At 55.1% G+C, this 13,240-nt stretch overlaps 1 protein-coding gene across 8 annotated transcripts in view; it reads left to right on the plus strand.

Annotated features, from left to right (window-relative positions):
* Positions 1-3,143: 3,143 nt before the first annotated feature.
* LHX6 (LIM homeobox 6) overlaps positions 3,144-13,240 on the plus strand; it is a 54,904-nt gene continuing 44,807 nt past the window's right edge. For 3 of the 8 annotated variants that reach the window (XM_034928984.3, XM_055117666.2, XM_034928982.4), the window contains exons 1-4: positions 3,195-3,444; positions 4,621-4,692; positions 5,073-5,255; positions 5,606-5,727. In XM_034928984.3, the coding sequence (XP_034784875.2) occupies positions 3,361-3,444; positions 4,621-4,692; positions 5,073-5,255; positions 5,606-5,727 (461 nt within the window). In that variant the 5' untranslated portion in view covers positions 3,195-3,360. Of the gene's footprint in view, positions 3,445-3,668; positions 4,302-4,620; positions 4,693-5,072; positions 5,256-5,605; positions 5,728-13,240 lie in introns of those variants that run through there. The other 5 variants (XM_034928987.3, XM_034928988.3, XM_034928986.3 and 2 more) reach the window with 4 other exon arrangements.

Raw genomic sequence — 13,240 nt, forward strand, 5'->3', positions numbered from 1 at the left:
TCTGCATCTTCCTTAGGTAAGTTATTCAGGAGAAGGTTTGATTTTTTTTGGTTGATTCATCCCCTGCCTTCATAAAGAATTTGATGTAGTACCTAGTAGAATAACAACCACAAGATTCAGCCAGTCCATTGCCATAATGATGGCTGTTTATCATTTGCTTACTGTGTGCCTGGCATATTTCTGAGCCCTATTACATGGATCATTTGCGTAATTTTCACAACCATAGGAGTTGAACTCTGTTATCCCCACTTTACAGATGAGGAAACTGAGGCTGATGAGTGGCTGAAGAACTTGTCCAGGGTTACCCAAGTAATAAAGTAATAAAGGGAATTAAAAACAGATGCCAAGGTTGGCATCAAGGCCATCTGGCCCTAGAGTCTTTGTGCTTCACTACTGATTTTACTGCCTCTTACTCCAGTTTTTATTATCCGAGCACTTAATCAGAATTCAGGAGCAGAATTGCATAGTAGGTAAGAGTTTGGGTTCTAAAATCTGAGTGCCAGAGCTTCAGATGGGACTCCTGTAAGCTTGTTTCCTCAACTATAAAAGAAAGATAATAATATAACCTTCTTGTAGGGTAGTTGCAACGATTAAAGAGCATAATGCGTGTAAACAACAAAGGGCTTAGCACATAAATGCTCAATAAATAGTTATTATTGTTATCACTCTAGGAGCACATGCTTCACATTCCCCCTCATTAGAGTGCAGCAGCTTGTTTGTCCAGCCTCTGAACTTTTGTGGTCCTCTCTCTACCTGAAATACTTTCTTCTTCTCCCTGAACCCATCCAAATTTCACCTGCCCTTTAGTTTTAGCTCAAGCCTCTTCCACGGCTCATGTCTAAGAAGTTTTGCAAAGCCAGTACAATCTTCATGGTCTTCTTTCCTGGAGCCCTTCTGCACTCACAAATCTAGCATATGTGCAGTATTCTATAGTGTTTATTAACCTTTCAATTCCCCCAGCCACCCAAAGTGGAGGAACAGAAGGAGGTAAAGCAGGTCGTATTGTTATTCCCATTTTGCCGATGAGAAAACAGGCTGAGCCTGTAAGTGGTGAGGCTGGGAGTCACATCCAGGTCTTTTAACAGATAATGTGGAGTGTGTGTGTGTGTGTGTGTGCACGTGTGTGTGTGCAGAAAGTAAACATGGTCATGTCTGCAGCCTAGAAATCAAGAGTATGAGCTCTAATGTGAGATGAATGTGGTTTTAAGTCCTTGGTTCTGGCAATTAGCCATGTGCACCATTTTGGATATATCACATGAACTCTCTGAACCTCAGTCTCTTGATCAGTAAAACAAGCACGCTGAGAGATGCTACCTCACGGGATTATTGTGAAAGGAAAATGAGATCATGATTGTAAAATGCCTCGTATCATGCCTGGCACAGATTAGTAGCTGTAATAACTGGGAATAATCCCAGTAGTAGCTGAAATTATTATGTGCAAAGGAGATATTTGAGAGGGAGGGGTTGTTCTTCTGTATTCATGTTTGAGAATGCATGTGTATGTGTGTACACATGTGTACCTATGCATACACCTCACCCGCTTTCACATTGCAACTTGTTCTCTTCGTATAAAAGATTAGGGTTCAAAGAGAAACTCTTTTCACTCTGAATTTCTGTGTCTGAGAGCAATGAATGGCTGGGATGCAGAGGGTGGGAAATGCCATTAGCTGAGGCTGGGGCTATTTTTGTGTACCTTGATGCCAGTAAAGGAACAGATATTTGTATCTTTGGGGAATATGGGTGTGGATCTTTAGTATCGTGTTGGTGTGCAGGCATCCTCTACTACCTGCATCTGTCAGAACCTGCCTGTGTGTGTGCAAACTGAGACTATAACTATTGGGAATCTATGGCTGCAGAAGTGTGTGTGATGTGTCTGCCTATAAATGCTTCTCAATAGTTGTCTCACCATCTGTAAGGATGTAAGTACATATTTGAGGGTGCCTGAGTAGAGGACATAAGGTTATACATGGGTTTGGAGCCCTGTGAAAATCTGTGCCCTCTTGAGTATGGCTGTGTGTACAAATGGAAGAACAATTGTGTGTGGGGGGGGTGTTTACATCTGTAAATGAGGGCAATTATGGAGGTGATGACATGTGTGATGTGGTGAGGGTAGGCTTTCATGGTGTCTGTAGGGCTGGATCTATGTCTGAGTGTGCTTATTTGTTTTTAGATGATGTATGTTTACATGTGTCTCTTTAGGCTCAGTTTGTGTGTGGAGAAGGGGGCTGAGACTCTAAGTGTCCACTTGTGTATGCTGCAGGGCGTTAGTGTGTGTAAGGCTCCATCTTTGGGTTTGAAGGTTCTGTGTCTGTGTGTCTGGGGGCAGTGTCTTCTGTCTAAATGCCTGGGCCTTCCTGCCTTCCCTACCATTCTCATTGTCAGTAGAACCCTAGAGAAGAAGGGATGGGCATTGGACTGTGTGGTTAAGCAAATCCTGAAGGGAAGGGGAATGTGCCAAGCAATCCCTTCCAAGAGAATTCAGGGAAACTACCCTCCCGTCTCACCCAACCCGATCCCACTCAGTCCCTGGGAGCTGGTGCACTGTCTGGTTCTTATAGAGCAGAGGTATCTGTGCAGGTGTGTGAGAGTAAGTGTGGTGCCTCGTGCCCGTGTAAATGATGTGAACAGGTAATCACTTACATTAGTGTGTACACAAATGTACCAGGCGTGGGATTGCATCAACACAGTGTAATAACGTGTGACCTCCTACGGAATCTATCTCCGCAGATGGTATGGCCATGGGTCCCTCCTGTACCTGTGAGTGGGGCAGTGTCTGAGGAAGATGGGTGCCCCTTGAGGGAGGAGCGGTAGTGAGAGCTGGGTGGATGTGTGCCCGCCGGTGCCTTTGTGTACCGGCGTGTCTCCGAGTCTCTCTGTCGGCAGCTCTGAGTTTCTGTGTGTCTCTGTGTCTGTGTGTGTGTCTCTCTCTCTGGGTCTCTGCCTCGTCGTGTGTGTCTTGCTCTCCCTTGGCGGGGAGGGGATTGGTCACGCATGACTCATCTTGAACCGAGCGGGGCTCCAGCGGCAGGGCGGCCGCCGTTGCAGCTGGAGGGGGAGGAGGACAAGGAGGAGGGAGAGGAGGAGGAGGACTACCAAGAGGGGGAGGAGGAGAAGAAGGAGGGGGCGGGGGCCTCTCCAAGTTTGTCGGGACCTTCTTCCGAGGCAGCGGCGGCAGCAGCCAGGGAGGCCGGGGCTGCGCGCGGGCCGGGGGCGGGGGCTGGGGCCGGGCCCGGGGCGGCGGGGCCGGCGCCTCGGCTCTCCTCCTGCTCCTGCAGCAGCCTCTGCTCCCACTGCGGCTGTGGTCCCCCTCGGCGCAGCTCTCCGCGCTGCGCGCCCGCTGAGCCCGAGGTTCCCCGGCCCATGTACTGGAAGCATGAGAACGCCGCCCCGGCGCTGCCCGAGGGCTGCCGGCTGCCGGCCGAGGGCGGCCCCGCCACCGACCAGGTGAGCCGGCGAACGACTGGGTGAGCGGCCCGGGCCAGGGTCGGGCAGGGTCCGGGACCCAGCCGGGCCGAGCAGGGTGGCGGGCGGTTGCAGGAAGGAGGGGTACGAGGGTGCGCCTGTGAGTGTGTGCTTGTGAGTGTGGGAGCGCGCGCGAGCGAGGGGGGGGGGTCGCGGAAAGCGGGAACACATTATGCAAATGTTGGAGGAATTTCTCAAAAAGCGATTTAGTAAAGACACAGGCGAATCAAGAGGAGGCGAGGCCGGTATTGTCCGTCTGAATAGGCGCTGATAGCGCCGATGCGCCGGGGGTTGTGCGGGCGCAGCGCTGAGAATCCCGACGCGGGGCCGGTACCCGGCGCGCCGAGGGGCTGGAGGGTGCTTTTTCCTCCCCTTGAGCGCCTCTCTTTTCTCTTTTTGGTCCCGTTTCGCCCCCGATCTCGCTCCCTTTTTGCTCCGGGTTTCCCTCCGACTGGCCCTCGAAAGGCGCCTGAATCCGTGTCAATATAGCTGCTTCAATTTCGCCGCGCGTGTCAGGCGGGCGGGCGGGCGGGTGCTCACCGCACTCGGGGTTTTATTTTCTTCAACCACCCTCCGCCCCTCACCCATCTCTTTTTTATTTTCTTTCTTTCTCTCTTTTCTCCTTTTTGCATTTTGTGCCGAGAGGAGAAGGGAGCGAGGAAGGGGAGTGGGGTGGGGGGGGCGGGTGGAGAGAGAAAAAATTCGATTTTTAATTACTACCATTAAAAAATCAAATTTGCAATTCTTTGGGCGGCCTGATGGATCTCACTGATTGACAGTTGGAATTGACACTCTGGCTACCTCTTATCTTGGGCATTCACGACAATTTCTAATTGCAGGTAGTTTGTGTGTGTGTGCGCGTGTTTTTTTTCCCCCCTCAGAGGCTTGGATTGCAAGGGAACTAAGCGATTACTTCAAGAGCCACGGGTTAAGTGCAGGGAGAGGGGGAGAGAGAGGGAAAAAATCCAATCCAAATTCAAATTGCTTCATTAGAGAGACACCGCTTTTGTGGGGAAGGGCTTTAAATGCCCACTACAAAGTTAGGACTCATTGTTCGGCGCTGGTTTATATAACAGGCGCGGGGAGGCGCTGGGCTCAGGCTGCGCGGAGCCAGTTCAGCAGCCGCCGCCGCCTGCGTTCCCTCACCCCCTCCCCCAGGTGATGGCCCAGCCAGGGTCCGGCTGCAAAGCGACCACCCGCTGTCTTGAAGGGACCGCGCCGCCCGCCATGGTGAGTCCGTTTGGCCCTGCCTGCGGTGCCCAGTCCTCCAGCGGCCCGGCCCTGGGGACCTGGCCAGATTTTCCGGCCACGAACCGCTGCTCACGCTCTGGGGGACTCCCGGCGGGCGCCGCCCCTCTCTGAGCCTCGGTTTTCCGGCAGGGAATGTTGGCTTTAACCGCTCCCAGCACCCAGAATGCGCGTGTTAAAAGTTGGGTCCGTCCCTTCCTCTCCAATAGGCCCTTCCATCCCTGTCCTTCAGTCTACGGCGCATTGTCCCGGGGAGATTTCGTTGTCAATTGGTGCTCGGGGGCCCCAGATTTGTCTCCAAGGCAGCCCCAACTCTGGGTGCCCGGATCAGCGCTCCTCTCTCCTTCTCTCCCCCGCCGCAGGCTCAGTCTGACGCCGAGGCCCTGGCAGGAGCTCTGGACAAGGACGAGGGTCAGGCCTCCCCATGTACGCCCAGCACGCCATCTGTCTGCTCACCGCCCTCTGCCGCCTCCTCCGTGCCGTCTGCAGGCAAGAACATCTGCTCCAGCTGCGGCCTCGAGATCCTGGACCGATATCTGCTCAAGGTGAGACAGGGGTAGGTGTTGCGTGCGTGTTGTCGCGGCGTGGGACGCAGCGCAGGAGACTGCAGGGAAGCACCGCAGGTCCTCTTACTTCCAAATCCTGGCTCCACTGCTGCCCGACTGCGAAGCTTTGGGCAAGACTTAGGGTCTGCCTGAGCCCCCGGGTTCCGTCTGAAAAATAAGAAGAGTTTATTTCCATTTCCCTGAGTCTCAGTATTACGGGAGAAAAATAGGGGAATCGCATGCACCTTCTGAGCTTCAGCGCCTCTGACTGTAAATGGGACCGGGAAGGCTGGGGCCCGGAGTGAAAGAGGCCCGCGCTGAGTCGACCTCCGTCCCCGCCCCCTCCCCAGGTCAACAACCTCATCTGGCACGTGCGGTGCCTCGAGTGCTCCGTGTGTCGCACGTCGCTGAGGCAGCAGAACAGCTGCTACATCAAGAACAAGGAGATCTTCTGCAAGATGGACTACTTCAGGTAGGCTGCGGCCGCCGAGCCAGCAGTGTCGCCGAGGGCAGGCCCCGGGCGCATTTGGAGGCCACTTTTGCGGCGTGTAGTCTCTCCTCCAGAACCCCGGCGTCCCGAGTGCACTTCCGGCGCGCAGCGCTGGTCCAACCTGCCGGCGCTCAGCGGCGCGAACCCAGAGCTCCAGGCAGCGCGCCGGTGCCTGCACAGGTTTGCGCCCCGGATCTGCCTTCGGTCCTCGCGGTCCATTGGGTTTCGGTATCGTCTCTGGCTCTGTCTCGGGTCCTGCCTAAGTCTCAGGCTTCAGTTCTGACCTCGAGCGCCTCGGTGGAGCTCTGAGGTCCCCATTTCTGGCCCGGACCCACTCGGATCCCAGCCGTCGTCCGGCTGCATTTCCAGTGCGTTCGGGCTTCGAGTTCCAACCCTACTCGGACGTCATTCATGCTGGGGTCTCTCCCGGGCTGGACGCTGAGCTGGGCTCCGGACTCTTGCCCTGGCTCTGACCCTGGCTCCGCTCTGGGTTCGAGTCTGGTCCAGCCCAAAGCACCAGCGCCGCAACCGTCTCAGATCCGATCCCATACCCAAGCGCCTCGTCCTGAACCCCAACCTCTGTCTCCGGCTCCATCTCAACTCATTCCCTGGCGTCACTGGAGTGTCGCATTCTGAGTCTGGGGTCATGCGCAGGCCCCCAGCGCCTGTTCCAGTCCCAGCTTCGCTGTTGTTTTGGCCCGACTTTGGCCTCTCCAGGGTCTAGGCCTTGCCTTTGGGCCGCCAGGATGGGAAGTGGGAGAACTGGGCACCCGGAGCCCTGAGTGGGATTACCCCGGGCTGCGCTCTCCGTACTGCAGGCCGCGTCCAGCAGCCGAGAGCAGCCAGGCGCATCCTCCTGTCCTGCCGCGTCTTGGCCACTCGCCTGGGCCTCGCTTCTAGCCATGAAGCCCGGACCTGACCTGATTATGGGGTCGAGGTCACTGCAGGGTCATGACCTTGTCTGCTGATCCCAGTGGGAGGCATCAACCGGCCTGAGGCTTGGACCACCAGGCCTATAGGATCAGAGAAGAATGGTGGAGAATTACTTCCTGAGAGGGATGCTTGTTCCCAAGTGCTTTCTCAAAAAGTGGAGAAAGCTGCTTCCCTATAACTACCCTCCAACCCACAGACATCTTTCCTATCCTTGCACAGGAAGACGTCATGGCTTCAGTCTTCCTGGCCAGACCCCTGCCCTAGAAAGAGCCTCTGGGAGTCAGGGAATATGGTGGAAGGCGATCTCCTCCTGTGCACTGGCATTGAGCCTCCAGGGATCTGGAAAGAGAAGATCTTGAGTCTAGGGGGAGGTTGGCAGCATTTGGGGCAAGGGTACTCTGAAAAAACCATGAGAAGCATGGTTAAAGAGACGGACTCTTCCTTTATGGGATGGATGTAGAAGAGTGTGCAGCTGGGGTGGGGTGGGGGCAGCTCAACCAAGTGGCCTAGGACTCAGTGTGCAAGGAGTGCCTGTGTGTCTGTATTGTCTGGGATCTGTGCAGTAGTGCTGGGGAAAGCATCACTGGGCAGGGTTGGGGGTATGTAGATAGCATGTGTGTTCCTTTATGGACCAACGTTTGTCTTTTAGTTAATGTGTGGGTGTCAAGAGTGGGTGTCTGTATGTGAATGTTGAGACTGTGTGTGTGCATGTGTGTGTGCATGCACGTGCACGCAAAGTGGTGAGGACAAGATTACATCTGGACTAGGATCTGGAGGTGAGAGGGTGAGGTGAGGGGATTCTGAAATCCCATCATTCCACTCCCACCCTCTCCTCTGAGGGGGCATTCCTGCTTAAGGGCCTCCACCCAGGCACTGAGGGATGAAGGGGGTGATATGACTGTATTTGTGAATCTGGATGGCTGTGTGTGTGTGTGTGTGTAGTCAGAAAGGGGTTAATGGTGTGTAACCAGAGTGTGATGTCTCCTCTCACTGTCCCATCTGAGTATTGGTTTGGCCAGGACAGGAAATGGAGGTTACAGTCACTGTCTAGCCACCTCCCTGCTCTAGGCCTGACTCCAGTTGGTATAAAACATGCCAGATGGGCCGGGTGTGGTGGCTCATGCCTATAATCGCAGCACTTTGGGAGGCCAAGGCTGGTAGATCACAAGGTCAGGAGATCGAGACCATCCTGGCCAACATGGTGAAACCCATCTCTACTAAAAATACAAAACTTAGCCAGGTGTGGTGGCACGTGCCTGTAGTCCCAGCTACTCAGGAGGCTGAGGCAGGAGAATCACTTGAACCTGGGAGGCGGACATTATGGTGAGCCAAGATCACGTCACTACACTCCAGCCTGGGTAACAGAGAGAGACTCTGTCTCAAAAAACAAACAAACAAACATACAAAAAAAATGCCAGATGATGCTTGGGGGCTCCTTGGATTCATCAGCTACTAAATTCAAGGTGCCAGCTTGGGAACCCAGCAGAATGGTGTCTGGGTCTCTCCCATAGACTAAGGCACCACTAGGACACCTCTCCTGGCTCTCCTAACAATAGATTTGGCAGTCTTATTCACTACTTGCCCAAATTTCTTTTCTACTTCTCCAGCCCTAGCCCATGCCCATGCTGGACTGAGCCTCCTTGGATACTGTGCTTTACTAGACCTTGAAACTAGTCAAAACACGGATCCTGACTCCACTGTTCAGAGCCTCCCCTTATTCTGGAGTCCTCTTCCTACTGCAATGGGGTAGAGAGTAGGGTGTGCAGCCACTGTGGGAAGAGGCAGGAGACTGGGCCCAGTCTGGCCAGTAGTGACCTTCGCAAGTTGCTGCTTCTCTCGGCCCTTAGTTTGCCCTTTCCAAGGCTGTCTCCCAGAGTTGCCAAAGAGGCCACTGTTGGGGGGAAGTCTCTATAAAGCCTCCCTAAATGGTGGTTGGTATGAATGCCTCGATTATCACTGTTGTCATCATTGGCAGGGTGGATGCTGGGCACAAGCCCATGATGGCATTTCCCCACGCAGCTTGAGGAGCAGAGCCTGCCTGGAGGGATGGGACTGGGCCATTTCTGGGCTGCAGGTTCTGAGCACTAATCTTTTTCCAATGACAAGAGCCCTGAAAGCAAAACTAAACCAGATTTCTGATTAAGAAAATGGAGGCAGTAAAAGCTCACATTCCCTGGGTTGAGGGTAGAATTGTGGCTCTTCTGATCATTTCTCCCCCTGCAGGCATAACCCATCCCTGGCAGCCCCACCTGTAACAAAAATAATAAAACCCACAAAAAGGGAAAGAAAAAGCCGGTCGAGTGCCAGGCAAGGACTATTGTCTGCACTGCACTGCAGCCCAAGCTCTGGGTGGCTGCTATGAGGAAGTTCTTCCTGGAGAGAGTGTGAATGGTGGCGTGGGAGGCAGAATTTTCCTCTAAGGAGCTGGGGCCCAGGGAGGGGTCACATGCTGAGATTCTCTAGGCTTCTGTTTCCTGAAGCCCGGGGTCAAGGGTCTGGTAGGATGTGGACTGGAGCACTCTGCCCAAAGAGAGGCCAAGAGCTCCCAACGGGGCAAGGGGGAGGAAGGGAGTGGCCAAGGCCCCATGGAGGGGGAGCATGGAGATCCCATGGTCCTCTAACCTCTGGCATTTTCCCCAGGGAAGAGGGTCACCTAGGTTCTATCCCCCACCTTGTCCCTCCTTGACATCATCTTATAGACCCTCCTTCAGTCTCCATTGGCAGAGCTAGCACTGGTGGCTCAGGGAATTAAAGGTTAGGAAGGAACTCCAAGTTCACCAGGGAGAGGGTCTGCAAAGCTTAGAGAAGACATGGAGGTCCAGTGCTGCTCCTGGCTCATTTGCATTGTTGGGAGAGGTTGGTTCTCATTGGCTGCATGTCCTTGGCCAGGCCACTGGACTCTGCCTCAGTTTCTCCAATTCACACTCTAAACAGGGTCCTTACCAACCCTTGTGCGTTCATCCAGATCTCTACCTCCCCTTACTCCCTGAGATTCCCAGCAGGAAAAAAAGTACCACCAGAAAAATGTGATAGGACTCAATTTCTTCACCTTTTTGTGAAGACCATTTTTCTTTCTGTTTTCTTCCAAAAATGGAAGAAAATTCTGGAGGAAAAATAGTGCTCCTTTCCGGGACATTGACATTTCCCCTGCTACCAACAACCACAGCCCCAGACATACCTGCAGCTGCTGCCCTACAATAGGGCATGGCCCGATCTGCAGTGCCCACCTGGCTCCCCCAGCCTGCTGGAACATCATGCCTGTTGTATAGTTGGGGAGACTAATGTCCTGGGAAAGTGCCATTGCTTACAGTCACACAGGACACCAGTCATCATAACGTATGGAGTTCTTGTCTAAGCCAGGAACTGGGCTAACCCTTTACCTGCTTTATCTCATTTAATTCTCAGGTCCACCTTGTGTGTATGATACTCTCATAATCCCACATTATGGTGGCGTGGGGGTGGGATCGAGGAACTGAGACCCTGAGAGATGAGGTCAAACGGCTAAGTGAGACTAGATAAGCCCTATAGCTGCCTGGCTCCGCCATCCCTGCCTCTAAACACCCCCATACTCTTCTGTAGGTGAGATATATCAGCCACCCGTCTATGCATCGTGGGGCCCCTCTCTGCTGATCCTAAGAGTCCCTGCCCAGTTTGGTTGGCACGCCCGCTGTGTTTTCTGATGTGTGGCTCCCTGGGTGATCTTGCAACACTTGGGCAGGAGTGACCTCAGAGGCCTGTGAATGGAGCACCTTTGTCAATATCAGGTCACTGCGGTCCCTGGCCCTCCTGCCTTCTGACAATGGGAGTGGGGAGTAAAGGGTTAACTGCTTCCCCTCGTGTTTATGGGGGTGGGGGTTCAGTGAGTGCCCTGGAGGCTAAAGTTCCTCTTCCCAGCTAGGCCCAAACGACTTCAGGCAAGCCCCTAGCCTTCTCTGGCCCTCCGCCTTGAGCCCAAGCTCTGTCGCGGGCTCCAGCGGGAGAACCCTACCCCCTCCCGCAAAGCGAGGGTCCCAGGGGAAGCGCAGAGCGGGAAGCGGCCCCCCACCGCGGCAGAGAGCGGCCCAGCGGCGGCCAGCTGTTGGGGGACAGATGTTGGGGGAGCCGAGAGGGGAGCTGGGGGAGGAGCCTCGGGGCCGGGACCTCCGAGAAGCGGTCGTTTTAACCTCTTAATTGCTGGTTCTAGGGTTTTTTTTCCCCTCTGGCTTCTTCCCCTACGGGTTTACCTAGAAGGGAAGGAGCAGAGAGAATAGGTAGGGCCCCACCTCCAACCCACCTTGTTCGCCTCACAGGATCTAAAGCCTTCAAGAACGTCTTGAACCTAAAATAAGTGAACCTCCGTTTGAGTTTCGGCCTCTCGGCTCAATAGCTTGGTAACTAACATTGGCGTTTCCACTCTGAGGTTTGGTTTCCTTGTACAGAAAAGGGGTAGCTTAATAGTGGGAGAAGGGGTCGAGGTGAAACTCAGATGGGCTCTTTCGTTGAGGCTCATTCATCCAACAAATAATTACCAAGCGCTTACTAGGTATCCAGCATAGTAGGCTGGGAAAGTGAGTCTGACTTGGTCAAGGGCGCAGAGCTCCCTTCATATAACCACGAGTACCCAGATATCTCTGCTCTCCTTTCAGGGGGTACAGGGCACTGCGGTGCGCGACGCCCACCTTACTCCTTTTAGCAGTTGCCAGGATGAGCAGTAACACCTCTCCCCAAAGCGCCGCGCATCCTTTGAACCTAGGTCCTTCACACGCCGGGATCCAGGGACGCAAGGCCCGGACCTCACAGCAAGGCTGGGGTGGCAGTGGACACACCCCCTAATCCCTTTGGTGCTCTGGTGGCAGTTCCTGCACATCTGTTTCTTGAAGTTTCGTTGTCTCCGCCGCCGATTTCGCTGTGTCTGGAATCCGGTGGCTCCGGCCTCGCAGCCCGCCTGGGAAGGAGTCTGTCGTTCTGTCGGAGCCTGGATCGATAAGCCTCCTCGCGCCCTTCGTGCTGCTGACTCCTGTCCTGGGTGAGGGACACGCTGCAGGGCAGTCTGCAATGCAACCAAACCTACATAATCCCCCCTAACCCCACCTCAAGGATCTGGCGCGAGGACGATTTCGTCAACTGAGCTGAGCCACGAGGAGCACAGGAGGATCCTAGAGCTGGGACAGCTTCCAGCATTTCGGGAGACACGCGGAGCATGAGAAAGTTGCTGAGAGTTCACTAGCGGCGCCTACCTCGGACTAAGGGTATGAGGACACTGTGACTGACCTACCTGTGTAGGCGCAGAACGGACTCGGGCGTCGGGGACTCGCGGGACAGGAAGATCGCGGTGCGCGGAGAGTCTTTGACGTGTCCCTGGCCAAGGGGGAAAGAATCCCACGAGCCAAGCGCACAGAAGGCTCAGCCGCTCTTGCCCGGCTTCTGATGGCCATGACCTTTCCTGCTCCGGCTCTGTCCGCTCCCTGAGGACGCACTCACCGCCTTCTCCAGGAGGGTGGGCCCTTGGCCCCGCGCGCTGGAGATTCCAGAATCAGCGGCCCGGAGTGAGGACGCGGCGCTGCCAGACCAGCCCCGCTTCCTGTTCATCCATGCGGGATTCCAGCTTTCCTCGTCGCCAGTCCAATTGCTCCGCAGGTTCTAGGTACTTTTTGCACCTTGGAGGGGGTCTCAACCCCAGCCTCATACCCTGTGGAGTTTCCGGCAAATCACTCGCCGGCTCTGAACCTTCGATTCCTCCTATGAAAACCGGATGCCAGAGTCCCCACCTCACCGGGTTGCGACGAAGCCGAGGTGGCGCAACGTTGAGCCCCAGGACCCCGGCCCGTAGTAAGGTCTCTACGCGCGGCTGGGCTCCCCCTCCTCCCGCAGCACAAATAATCGGAAGCCAGCCTCCCCTCAGAGGCCAGAAAGTGCTCCCAATCCGGATACCACCAGCCGGGTGGCGGAACCCGGGGTCGGCTCTTCGAGGGGGAGTAGGCTGGGTTGGGCAAAGCTGTTTCCTCTCCCCTTTACTGCGGGACGGGGAACAGAGACCGTGGGCTGGGCTGGGCACTCCGCTGGGGAAGCCGCGTTTCCGAGGTCCGGAACCGTCTGTGCTTAGGGGAGCGGTGGACTCAACGAAGGTGCCCTGCGCCTCCTGAGGGAACCGCGCCGCCCGCGGAAGGGTCCTGTCGCGCTCCTCGTTGGAGACAGTAGGGTTGGGGTTGAATCTGCGAGCGGAGACTGGCAGAAGCCTCTGGGCTCCTGCACTCAGTCCAACCCAACGCTGTTTTTTTCAACTGACAGTTGCTTGAATTTGCCAAGGCAGGCAGGCTGTAACCAGAGCCTTTTTGCCGGACTGTTTCCTCCGTGCACACACAAGCGATTCCGAATGCTCCCCCAGGTGGAGGGGTGCCCGCCCTGGGGACGCAGAGGCAAATCTTCTTGGTCCCCCACCCCCAACCCCGGGTCCCCAACTCTGGGAAGGTGGAAGGGGTGGAAGAGAAGAGCCAGAAACGAAACATTTACAAACCAGTGTGGTCAGCGCTGAGAGAGCGGTGCAGGGGGCCGTGGGACTCTGGGGGAGGGTAGGTCAGTGCAA

The sequence above is a fragment of the Pan paniscus genome, chromosome 11 (assembly GCF_029289425.2).
Source record: "Pan paniscus chromosome 11, NHGRI_mPanPan1-v2.0_pri, whole genome shotgun sequence".
NCBI classification, from domain to species: domain Eukaryota; kingdom Metazoa; phylum Chordata; class Mammalia; order Primates; family Hominidae; genus Pan; species Pan paniscus.